This window comes from Danio rerio, chromosome 17 (genome assembly GCF_049306965.1).
Source record: "Danio rerio strain Tuebingen ecotype United States chromosome 17, GRCz12tu, whole genome shotgun sequence".
In the NCBI taxonomy this organism is placed as follows: Eukaryota; Metazoa; Chordata; class Actinopteri; order Cypriniformes; family Danionidae; genus Danio; species Danio rerio.
In genome coordinates, this window is record NC_133192.1 from 11,252,478 (window position 1) to 11,264,996 (window position 12,519).

Consider the following 12,519-nt stretch of genomic DNA (forward strand, 5'->3'; position numbering starts at 1 on the left):
CTGTAGCAAAATTAATCTCATGGATGGTTTTAATAGTCTCCACTGCATTACCTCTGCCAGTGAATGAAGAAAAAACAGATGCAGCAATCCCTCCCCTACTTCCTGTTTCATCAGAAAGAATAGGACACAAAAATACATTAAAAGACAATACAAAACCAAGCAAGAGGACACTTACAGGAAAACATTTATTATCACTCAATGAAGGCTGCTTTGAAATGAAGCAGTGACATAAAGATATTCTATGACATGCACAGCAAATACAACAGATGATTTTAAAGTATAAACGTATTAAAAATAAAAGCAAATAGTAAAAGTTGACAAACGAAAATGGTTTAGTTTTTAATTGTTTTAAAATTGCCACTGCTTGCTTGGATTGGGACTTGTGGAGCTGCGCATCGATGGATTTGCTCTTCAGTGTTTGAACTTTCAGCAGTGAAAATTAAACCACACTTAATTGAACTTCAACTCTGAAATCTGGACTTTACTAGAACTATGTTAAGCTGCTTTGACACAATCTACATTGTGAAAGTGCTATACATAATCATGAACTGAATTTGTCCTGTTAAAAGCCTCATGGAGGCCAATCATATTCATTGGTTTCACTGTATCCAAAAAGTGTGTCGCTTTCTCCTCTGAGTGTCAAAGTACTCTATATAGATGGATTTGCTTGAGAGAATCTGGATCCGTGTCATTTTTTAGATAAACACTGTAATCGACAGGTATCTCCTCAATCCACTGGCTGAGCGACAATGTTTCTAGGAACTGAAAAAAATAATAAAACATCGAGTTTCATGAAATCTTATGAAGGGCTTATGTATTTAATTACAAGTAGAAGACCAAGGGTGCGTCTCAATCAGCTCATGAGGTAGTGAAACAGTATGTTGTGTACAAAAATTCCAACGCTGCTAAAGATAGTAAAGGCCTTGGTTCACTACATATTAGTATACTGATGGTGACATGAGAATATCCACAATGTAAAACGTAAAAAAGATTAATTAAAGTACATTATAGATACAGATTTAGTTTCATGTACAAGCAACATTTCAACCATTATTCAATTATAAATATTTGTTAGACTGTTCTGTAGCCAACAATGTTCATTTATGAGACTTAATGTTCATTTATGATCTACTTAGCCTTATAGCCTAATGACTACAGCCCATTGACATGCTCTGACAATGCATTGATGAAATTAACAGTTGCATGTGCCAACATTTTCTTTAGTTAAATGAAGAGAAAACTGAAGTCATTGGCCAGACGGAAGCCTCTTTCCGCCTGGAATTTGCCAAAAGGCACCTGAAGGACTCTCAGACCATAAGAAACAAAATTCTCTGATCTGATGAGACTAAAATTGAAGTCTTTGGAGTGAATGCAAGGCGTTACGTTTGGAGAAAACCAGGCACCGCTCATCACCAGGATAATACAATCCCTACAGTGGAGCATGGTAATGGAAGCATCATGCTGTGGGGATGTTTTTCAGCAGCAGAAACTGAAAGACTATAGAGGGAAAGATGAATGCAGCAATGTACAGAGACATCCTGAATGAAAACCTGCTTCAAAGTGCTCTTGACCTCAGACTGGGGCGACGGTTTATTTTCCAGCAGGACAATGACCCAAAGCACACCGCCATAATATCAATGGAGTGGCTTCACAACAACTCGGTGAATGTCCTTGAGTGGCCCAGTCAGAGCCCAGACCTAAATCCTATTGAACAACTCTGGAGAGATCTGAAAATGATCTGATAATAGAGCTTGAGAGGTACTGCGAAGAGGAATGGGCAAAAATTCCCAAAGACCGGTGTGCCAAGCTTGTGGCATCATATTCAAAAAGACTTGAGGCTGTAATTGCTGCCAAAGGTGCATCAACAAAGTATTAAGCAAAGGCTGTGAATACTTCTGTAAATGTGATTTTTCAGGTTTTTTATTTTTAATAAATTTTCAACAATTTCAAAAACTCTTTTTTCACATTGTCATTATGGGGTACTGTGCGTAGAATGTTGAGGAATAAGGAATAAGGCTGTAACAAAAAAACAAATGTGGAAAAAGTGAAGCGCTATGAATACTTTCCAGATGCACTGTATACCCCATTGAGACAGCCCTTAAAATGTCTGAATCCCTGATCAGTGCTCTGAGCACTAAACAAGAGAGCTGAGTGAGACGAACCCTTATTCTGTAATATCAGATATAAAGTTACTCACAGCAGCATCCTGAAGTAAACCAAGTGCCTCCTGAATGCTGGGTACAGTCACCAACAGAGCACCTTTCTTTCTGAAATTTTGACTAATATACAGCCAAGCCCTGGAAAAAGAAAACATTTTAGTGCTAGTCTTTATAAGAGACAGTCATTTAATGATTGATTTCATTATTGGTTTATTAAAGAGAACACATGAGAGCAGGCATGAAACTAAAGGTGTAATAAATTTCTTCTCTGTGATATTAATTAATTTATTCATTCATTTTCCTTCGACTTAGTCCCTTTTTTTTATCAGGGGTCGCGACAGCGGAATGAACCACCAACTTATCCAGTATATGTTTTACACAGCGGATAACCTTCTAGCCACAACCCAGTACAAGGAAACACCCATACACTCTCACACACATACACTAAGGCCAGTTTAGTTTATTCAATTCACCTATAGCGCATGTCTTTGGACTATGGAAACTGGGGCACCCTGAGGAAACCCAGGCCAACATATGCTGGAAAATTTGGCGGTTCATTCCGCTGTGGCGGCCCCAGTTTAATAAAGGGACTAAGCTGAAAAGAAATTGAATGAATTAATGAATTATGAGCGCACATTCACTTTAAAAATATATATATGTGCAAAAATAAATCTTACATACGAAAATCTGCAATATGCCAAAGTTAATTTTGTCATGGTGACAAACAAGACTTTGAACTTACTGCATTTGATCCCTTGGTTCCATGAAGTATTCAAACACGTTATTCATGATCAGAACATCTGCTTTTTGCACCAAGGCAATCTGAGAGCGAATGTCTGCATGAATCACCTACGGGCACATTGAACATCTCTATAAACATACTGTCATGATGAAACAATGACCAGCAAGGAAAAAAGAAACAACAACAGTATGACAGATTACCTGAATTCTGTCACTGAAGCCATATTTCTCTACAGCCATTGACTGAAGCTTGACAAACTCAGAACTCATTTCAACTCCGACTAGTTGAGACGCAGCACTGTATAGGTATCCCTAAAAAGAGAGAAATCATCTGTCTAGGGCAATATTGAAGAGACCACAAGAAATTACTCTCTGGATTTATATAGTTGCATTTTAAGATCCATTTTACATTTATTCTGTTTTTTTATATATGATATTTTGTCTAAATCTAAGATAAAAAGCTCTTAGTTAATGCATTTTTATTTCTGCAGTAAATATGAAAAGTTTCCTTCGGGTGCTCCAGTTTCTCTCACAAGTCCAAAGACATGTGCTATACATGAATTGGGTAAACAAAATTGGCCAAAGTGTATAAGAGTTATGTTTTTCAGTACTGGGTTGCAGCTGGAAGGGCATCCGCTATGTAAAACAAATTCTGGATAAATTGGCGGTTCATTCCGCTGTGGTGACCCCTGATGAATAAGGGAACTAAGCCAGGGGTGTCCAAACTCAAGTCCTGGAGGGGCTCCAATTTGCCTCCACACACCTGCAGGGATGTTTTAAACTGTTAAAATGTTCACAAAAGTCACCTTTTAGAACTTTTACAGGTTAAGAATTGTTGGAAGATCAAGGTCCCATAATGCAATGCAAAACCATTAAATAATAATAATAAACAAAAAAAATGAATGGCGACGCAGTGGGTAGCAAGTTCGCCTCACAGCAAGAAGGTCGCTAGTTCGATCCTCTGCTCAGTTGGCGTTTCTGTGTGGAGTTTGCATGTTCTCCCTGCATTCGCGTGGATTTCCTCCGGGTGCTCCGGTTTCTCCCACAGTCCAAAGATGGTACAGGTGAATTGGGTAGGCTAAGTTGTCCATAGTGTATGTGTGGATGTTTCCCAGAGATTGGTTGCGGCTGGAAGGGCATCCGCTGTGTAAAAACTTGCTGGATAAGCTGGCGGTTCATTCCGCTGTGGCGACCCCAGATTAATAAAGGGACTAAGCTGACAAGAAAATGAATGAATGAAAAAAATGAATCACAAAACACAAGAAAACGGCTAATTTACAGATATTTTTACAGTGTAGCCTTCTATGGCATATGTAAATATAAATAGTGCAGCTAGTATTTCAATTATAAACATTTGCATAGAAATCTTACCTAAACATTAGCTCATGGCAGATACATTGTTCATTAACTTATTGATGATTATGGCTCATATGATAATTTAAAGTGTTTAATTGAGTCAAATTTAAGTTAAATATGATTACCTATCAGTTTACGTACAGCTGCAGATGTACTCTAGTCAAATTTGTTTTTATAGATCACAAACTTTGCATGGTAAGTGGCATACGCACATGTCCGCCCCCATTTTGTGCATATGCCACGTTAATAACTGAGAGCCCTGTGCTGGTAAGGCTGTAGATTTAAACCTGGTAGTTCAAAGTTCTTAACCCCTGATTGCTCTGTTCGCTATAAACATTAGTTAATATACAAGTGATAATATGGTTTAGGTAAACACACAATCATCAGCAGTTTACCCCGAACAGCACAGCTCCTAGTCTTGATCCCACATCCAACACCAGTTTTCCAGTGAGTTCTGGAAGAACGTTGTGGAATAAGAACTGGAGCTCTGGGATTGAGAATGAATGTGAGATGAACTCTGCAAAAACATTAGAAAATCAAATATATTATTGTGTTCCTTTATTACTGTATGAAATACAGGGCTGAGTGATATGACAAAAGCCTCATTATTATTACAATATAAGTCATCTCAAATCCTGATAACACAATATTGTACCATTTCTGTAAATTCAATCAAATAATGGTCATATACAACGGGCAAAATATGTATTGAACATGTCACCATTTTTCTCAGAAAACATATTTCTAAAAGGTGCTGTTGAATTGAAATTTTCATCAGATGTTGGTGTCATGACTGTCAGTGACCTCCTGAGGGCGCTGTAGTTCAACAGACTCTGAGAGTGAACTACAGCGCCCAAGAATTACAAGTCCATACATACCACGCGCATTACACCCCGTTCACTTACACTGGCTGTTTCTTAATATGCGTTCTTCAGCGGTCTTGCGTCCTCGTGTTCTCATGCAACGTCATCATCAGCTGCCTAAGTTCAGTTCCAATACTCAAGACCGCAAGTACGGAGGACGCGTGAAACTTCCCGGATGTGATCTTGATATCGAGGACGCAACAATGCAGACTTGAGCACCGAACTCGCTCTATATTAAAATTAGTTTTATTTATATTGTGCAGAGTATATTGATAACGTTTTTATGCAAAATATATATTTTGAAGAGGGGGGGAACAATAAATCGTTGTATGAATGCTGTAATGTTTAAATAATTTCCATTTAAAACGCGTGAAGGTCACATGACCATCAGGAAGAACGCAGCATCCCCTTTCTTAAAGGACGCGTTCTCTGTCCTCGCGGTCTCCTGAGTTCGTTCTTCCGAGGACACCTGGCAAGACCGCTCTCCACAAGAACGCAATTCCGTTCTCTGCGTTCTTGGAATTGAGAAACAGCCACTGATTGGCCATCACAGCTGTTCCTGTTTCCTGTTGATTTCCTGGACTATTTATACTACCATTTTCCCACTGTTCGTCACTGCGTCGTTTGTCTTTCTTGTCTCCGTGATCTAGTAAGTCTTGAATATCGAGTTTGTGTTTCCTGAGCCCTGTTCTTGATCCTGATTTATGTTGTATTTTCTTGTATTGCTGTTTATTTGTTACTTTGTTATTTTTTGAACACCGGACACCTTGTTTTTCTGTTTGCTGCACTATTGTAAATAAATCTGCACTTGGATCTGCACCTTTTGTTTCCGTTTCGATCCCGTAAAGAAATCCATATATTCAAATAAAACAAATCTAATTAGTTTACAAATGATCTTATGTGCAATAAAATGAAATGACGCAGGGAAAAAGTATTAAAAACATTAAGATAGTGAGGTGTAGAAAGGCAGTAAAAACCCAGACAGCAGCTGAAATCTCATTAGTTCTTCAGAAACCCTCTGCCCTTCCTCAGTGTAAATGAATGAGTTTCTCCAGTCCAACATCTACATTAGCAGGATGATGAAGATGAAACTATGCAGGGTGGAAATTTCAGCAAGACATGAATCAATATAAAACACCAGACGAGACTCACGAAACCATCAAGACTTTTACACTCTGTTGAAGTCTGTGAAAAACTCACACCTGAGCAACTGATGTGACTTCATTCTCTATATGAGAGGCGTCTTTAAGCTGCCATCACTAAAAAAGCCTTTTATATAAAGTATTAAATACATTTCAGTTTTTCAGTACTTTCTCCTTGTGTCATTTCATTGTTATTACCCTGCTAAAAAATCCAGCTTAAACCAGCCTAGGCTGGTTGGCTGGTTTTAGCTGGTTGACCAGGCTGGTTTTAGAGGGATTTTGGCCACTTCCAGGCTGGTTTCCAGCCATTTCCAGCCTGGTCTTAGCTGGTCAGGCTGGAAAATGACCAGCTAAATCCAGCTAAAACCAGCTTGACCAGCCTGGTTTAAGCTGGACATAGCTGGTTTTGGCTGGGCTCCCAGCCTAGCTAGGCTGGTCAAGCTGGTTTTAGCTGGTCATCTCCCAGCCTGACCAGCTAAGACCAGGCTGGAAATGGCTGGAAACCAGCCTGGAAGTGGCCAAAACCCCTCTAAAACCAGCCTGGTTGACCAGCTAAAACCAGCCAACCAGCCTAGGCTGGTTTAAGCTGGATTTTTCAGCAAGGTACACATAACTCATTTTTCAGATTGTTTTGATTTACTTTCATGTTTGTGTTGTTTGGGTTTTTACCAAAATCTGGTTCAATTTCATGTCAATAGCTCCTTTAAAAATATTATTCCAAGGAAAAAACATGACCAGATGTAAAAGACAACTCATTTTTTTTACATTTCAAGTGTATATGTATTAAACTGACTCATTCATATGTGATCAGATTTCAGGGCAAACTTTGACTAAGAATGTACAAATATAAAAAAAAAAATTATAAAAAAATCATAAATTACACACACACACCCACACACACGTTTGTTTTTGTGAAAAGTGGGGACATTACATAGGTTTCCATTCATTTTATACTGTCCAAACCGTATATAATATATCCCTCACCCAACCCCACTCCTAAACCCAACCATCACAAGAGACTGTGTGCAGCTTTACTCTCTGATTAAACTCATTCTCTAGGATTTATAAGCATTTTAAGCAAAGAGGACATCACCAATGTCCTCATATTTCACCTCCTTTTTGTAATACCTGTGTCATACCCATGTCATTATACAGATTTTTGTCCTGATATGTCACAAAAAAACATACACACACACACACACACACACACACACACACACACACACACACAAATATATATACAAAATGCAGCAAGACGTACCTCTGGCTACATAGTTAGCAATCTCCGGAAATTTATAGGGGATAACGTAAACACAATTAGCCTGTGTTGCATATTGCACTCATATAAATTTTGATAAAGTATAACAATAAACTGTATCCTTTGTGAAATAAACCATAGAGCATAATATGAAATGACAGACTTTTTATTTTGTCCATATGATCACTATAGTCACAGCACTACCTGCATAGCATATAGTATTCATGCAAACACTCACCCAACGGTGCGGTTCTGTGTGATCCACAGTTGAGGCAGTAGGTGCGACTCATTTTTCCCTCCTCACACAACGAATCCACAGTTTCATCATCATATAGGAATGCATCCACATGCACAGTGGGGTGAGCTTTCTGTTGTGTCTAAAATGTAAAGCACGCTATAGAATCTAACAATGTCGTTGTGCATAGGCATGTCACAATAATCATTATATCGCAAAACACATGGACGTGACCTCAATCATTTTTGATGATGCACTATGTATCCCCCATACATCAAGACCAATTCTAGCAACATTGTAGCTGACTGTGCAACATTTCTATCTCTATTGGAGGTGTCAATGTCAGTATGGTTAAAAACAATAGTATTTATTACAAATTACTATAGTATATTTTCATAAGGGTGTCTGGTAGACCATGGTAGCAGATATTGCAGCCTCTGTTATTTTTTACCTTACACTTTTTTGTTAACATTTATTATTATATATTTAGGATATGTGGATAGAATACAGTTGAAACCAGAAGTTTACATACACTGTATAAAAAGGCACATAACCTTTAAAAAAAGTCAGATGTTGATGTGACTAAACTTTTTCTATTTTAAGTACGTTAGGATTATCAAATGTGTTTCTGTTATTTTTGAGAAATAGTTAAACCTTTTCTTGAAAGTCGAGTTTACATACAATAAGATTATTATGCCTCTGAAAAAGCTCAGATGATGGTGTCAAGGTTTTGGAAGTTTCTGATTGGCTAATTGATAACATTTGAGTTAATTGGAGGCACAACTGTAGAATAGTATTTAAGGAAAACCTCAAACACACTGCTTCCTCGTGTGACAACATGGAAAAAAATCAACAAGCCAAAATCAGCAAAAGAGCTAGATTACAATTTGCTAAATTACACTGGGAAAAAGAATAATTTCAGGACACATGTCCTGTGATCTGATGGAACTAAGATGGAACTGTTTGGCCATAATGATCAGTGTTACATTTGGAAGACAAAGGGGTAAGCTTACAAGCCTAGGAACACCATCCCAACTGTGAAGTATGGGGGTGGCAGCATCATGTTGTGGGGCTGTTTTGCTGCAGGAGGGACTGGTCCAATTCACAGCATAGATGGCATCAAGAAGAAAGAACTCTTCTTCTTCTTCTTGGGCCTTAGTCCCGCATGGTTGCAGGGTCGGCTCTTTGGAACAAATTCTCCATTAAAACTTGTCCATATGATAACAACTTTTTTTACACATTCCAGCCGGCCTGTCGTCTGGGCCTGTCACCCTCATACACTCATAGACTACAGACAATTTAGCCTACCCAATTCACCTGTAGCATGTCGTTTAGAATGTGGGGGAAAACGGAGCACCCGGAGGAAACCCACACGAACCCAGGGAGAACATGCAAACTCCTCACAGAAATGCCAACTGAGCCGAGGTTCAAACCAGCGACCCAGCAACCTTCTCATCATGAAGAAATAACATTATGTAGAAATACTGAAGCAAAATCTCAAGACATCAGCCAGGAAATTAAAACTTGGCCACAAATGGGTCTTGCAAACAGACCATGACCCTAAGCATACTGCCAAATTAGTTAAAATGTGCTTTAAAGACAAATGAGTGAATATTTTGGAGTGGCCATCACAAAGCCCTGATCTCAATCCTATAGAAAATTTGTGGGCAGAGTTGAAAAAGCTTGTGCGAGCAAGACAACAAATCTGACTCAGTTACACCAATTCTGTCAGGAGGAATGGGCTAAAATTCCTTCAAACTATTGTGAGAAGCTTGTGGAAGGATACCCAAATCATTTGACCAAAGTTATACAGTTTAAAAGCAAAGCAAAAAAATACCAAGGAAATGTATGTAAACTTTTGACTGTCATGAAATTAATAAAAATTCTCCAAATAAATAAAAAATAAATAAAATTCTCTCATTATTCTGGCATTTAGCAAATGTAAATTAATTAGGTAATCCTAACGGACCTAAAATAGTAAACGTTTAGTATGATTTACCATCAGACATTTAAAAAAATTGCTATGTTCCTTTTTTTAGAGTGTATGTAAACTTCTGGTTTCAACTGAATATAATTATTAAATTGTTAAAATGTCTATAATTAAACTAAATATTCTTAAGAATAAAATATGATGTGTTCTTTGGAAGAGTGTACTTGCCTTGTGATTTTATTATATTGTTAATCTGTCATCATTTAATGAATGGCATAAAATGGTCTTAAAATGACAATAATACAGTTTATCACAATATATATTTTGGTGCAATATATCATTCGACAAAAAATAGATATCGTGACAGGCCTATGCATGCCAGAGTAAATGAATAAAAACCTAATGCACAAACCTTCTGCATAGCCAGAGTCTCAGAAGGAGCCATAGCTTCCATTGGAAGGCAAGCTCTTAGATCCTCTGCAATACTGTGAAGAATAACACTTTGGTTATCCACCAGGATATCATCCAGGTCATCTGAAAACGTAGATGAAAAGTGATTAGGGGATTAGGCGAGGCAAGTTGATTTACAAAGCACATTTCATACATGATGGTAGGCCTGTCATTATAATCAATATATCGACATTTATATTTTCTATAAATACTATTGTTTTTTTTATGTGGGTGTTTGATGACAGAAAATAGATCTGTTACTTTTTACATTGGGCATTTTTGTTAACATTTATTATTATATAATTGTTTAGGATATCTGTTTTCCCGTTCTGATTTCCATATCCTGATTATTAAATTGTTCAAATGACTATAATTAAATGAAAATTTCTTAAGAATAATCTATTACGTGTTCATTGGGAGAGCGTACTAGCACTATGATCTTATTATAGTGTCAAAATGGTTTTAAAATGACAGTAATATCATTTATTGCAATAAGTTTTGTTGCTATATAATGTGACAGGCCACCACAATGGTTATTCAAAGTGCTTTACATAAACAAAAATACACATACACAAACATAAGAACTAAAATTAAAGAATAAAAATGATTAAAAACAGATTAAAATGTGTTTAAACAGGTTTTAAAAGAATTAAAAAATAGAAAGACATAACAGTGCGATTAGGGTAAAATAATCAGCTCAAATAAACACTACAACTCTTCATTTTGTTTACTCATGTTAATAATAGTACATTTTTTCACACTTTATTTCAAGGTACAATTCTTGCTATTAAATAATCCAAACAGTGAATGTTTTGGAGTGGCCATCACAAAGCCCTGAGCTCAATCTTATAGAAAATTTGTGGGCAGAGTTTAAAAAGCTTGTGCAAGCAAGACAGTCTACAAATCTGACTCACTTACACCAATTCTGTCAGGAGGAATGGGCCAAAATTCCTTCAAACTATTGTAAGAAGCTTGTGGAAGGATACCCAAAACATTTGACTAAGTTATACAGTTTAAAAGCAAAGCTAAAAAAAAACAAGGAAATGTATAAAAACTTTAGACTGTTTTTGAAAACAAAGAATAAAAATTATTAAAAACTTATTGAAATGTGTTTAAACAGGTTTTAAAAGAATTTAAAAAAATAGAAAGACATAATAGTGTGATTGGGATAAAATACTCAGCTCAAATTAACACTACAGCTCTTTATTTTGTTTACTCATGTTATAATGATACATTTTTGTCACACTTTATTTTAAGGTACAATTCTTGCTATTCATTCATTTTCCTTAGGCTTAGTCTCTATTTCAGAGGTCGCCACATTGGAATGAACCACCAACTATTCCAGCAAATGTTTTACACAGCGGATGCCCTACCAGCTGCACCTCAATGGGAAAAAATCTTGGTATCCATAAAAAATTAAGTATGACGTTTAATTTGCTTTGGAAGTAGTCAGATTTAGGTATCACACAGGATTAGGGAAGAAGAATAGGATCATGCAGAATATATACTAATAAACAGCTAATATCTTGATAATAAACAGGTATTATTGTCAGTAATAGTGAGAATTTGGTACTTAAACTAAAATGTTAACTAATTGTTTATTACAAGTTAACTGAAATATTATGTTTATCTATGCACGTGCTTTCTGTTAATAAAAATGCATTATTTGCATACAATTTTTCTGGAATAATATATTGCATACATTTTATGAATATATGAATTAACGAGGATTTCTCCAGGATTAAAAATAACCATTTAAGTAATCCTAACGGACCTAACATAGTAAACGATTTACCATTAGAGATTTTTAAAAAATCATCTTATTTTTTAGAGTGTATGTAAACTCCTGGTTTCAACTGTAAGATCACATTGCAATATCGATGATGAAACGATATGTTGTGCAGCCCTAGTACAGACAAAAATGTAGCAGATGTACTTTAATACTGTAACAAATGTTTTGGTCATTGTGAAAGTTACTCAATGCATCTTCCGAAGTTAATCAGTGGAACCTTGTCGTAAATATTACCCACCAAGATCCGAGGAAACACAGAACAGACGACTTAACAACAACAAAACCTCCAAATTATGTATTTACCCGAGGTTTTTATCCATTCTAACAGCTTTGGAAGATGCTGTCTCTCCGTCTTGGACAACACCTGGAGGATCTCGTTCTTAGCATCGTTAAAATTCATTGACTCAAGCTACAGAAACTTCATTTACGCCAAACACAATCAAAACCAATGTGAGCAACACATGGATCTGCTGATTTACAGTAACGTTAGAGAGAAGAGCGTGTTTTTAAGGTAGAACTGTACATTGCGTCGACTTCAAACTTATGACAGGTGCTAAAAACAAAAGAAATATATTAGTATATATTATATTATG

The 12,519-nt window shown here is 36.6% G+C and overlaps 1 protein-coding gene across 3 annotated transcripts; it reads right to left on the bottom strand.

Moving 5' to 3' along the window:
* Window positions 1–166: 166 nt before the first annotated feature.
* On the bottom strand, window positions 167–12,408 carry zgc:109986. Of its 3 annotated transcripts, none has more exons than XR_012392738.1 (8): window positions 12,230–12,395; window positions 10,097–10,218; window positions 7,758–7,896; window positions 4,652–4,773; window positions 3,102–4,116; window positions 2,902–3,008; window positions 2,198–2,297; window positions 167–762 (listed from the first exon to the last, which is right to left on the bottom strand). XR_012392738.1 is itself a non-coding variant. In NM_001020545.1 (8 exon segments), coding segments are annotated over 8 exon segments (921 nt in total). In that variant the 5' UTR covers window positions 12,327–12,408; the 3' UTR covers window positions 172–639.
* Window positions 12,409–12,519: the final 111 nt, after the last annotated feature.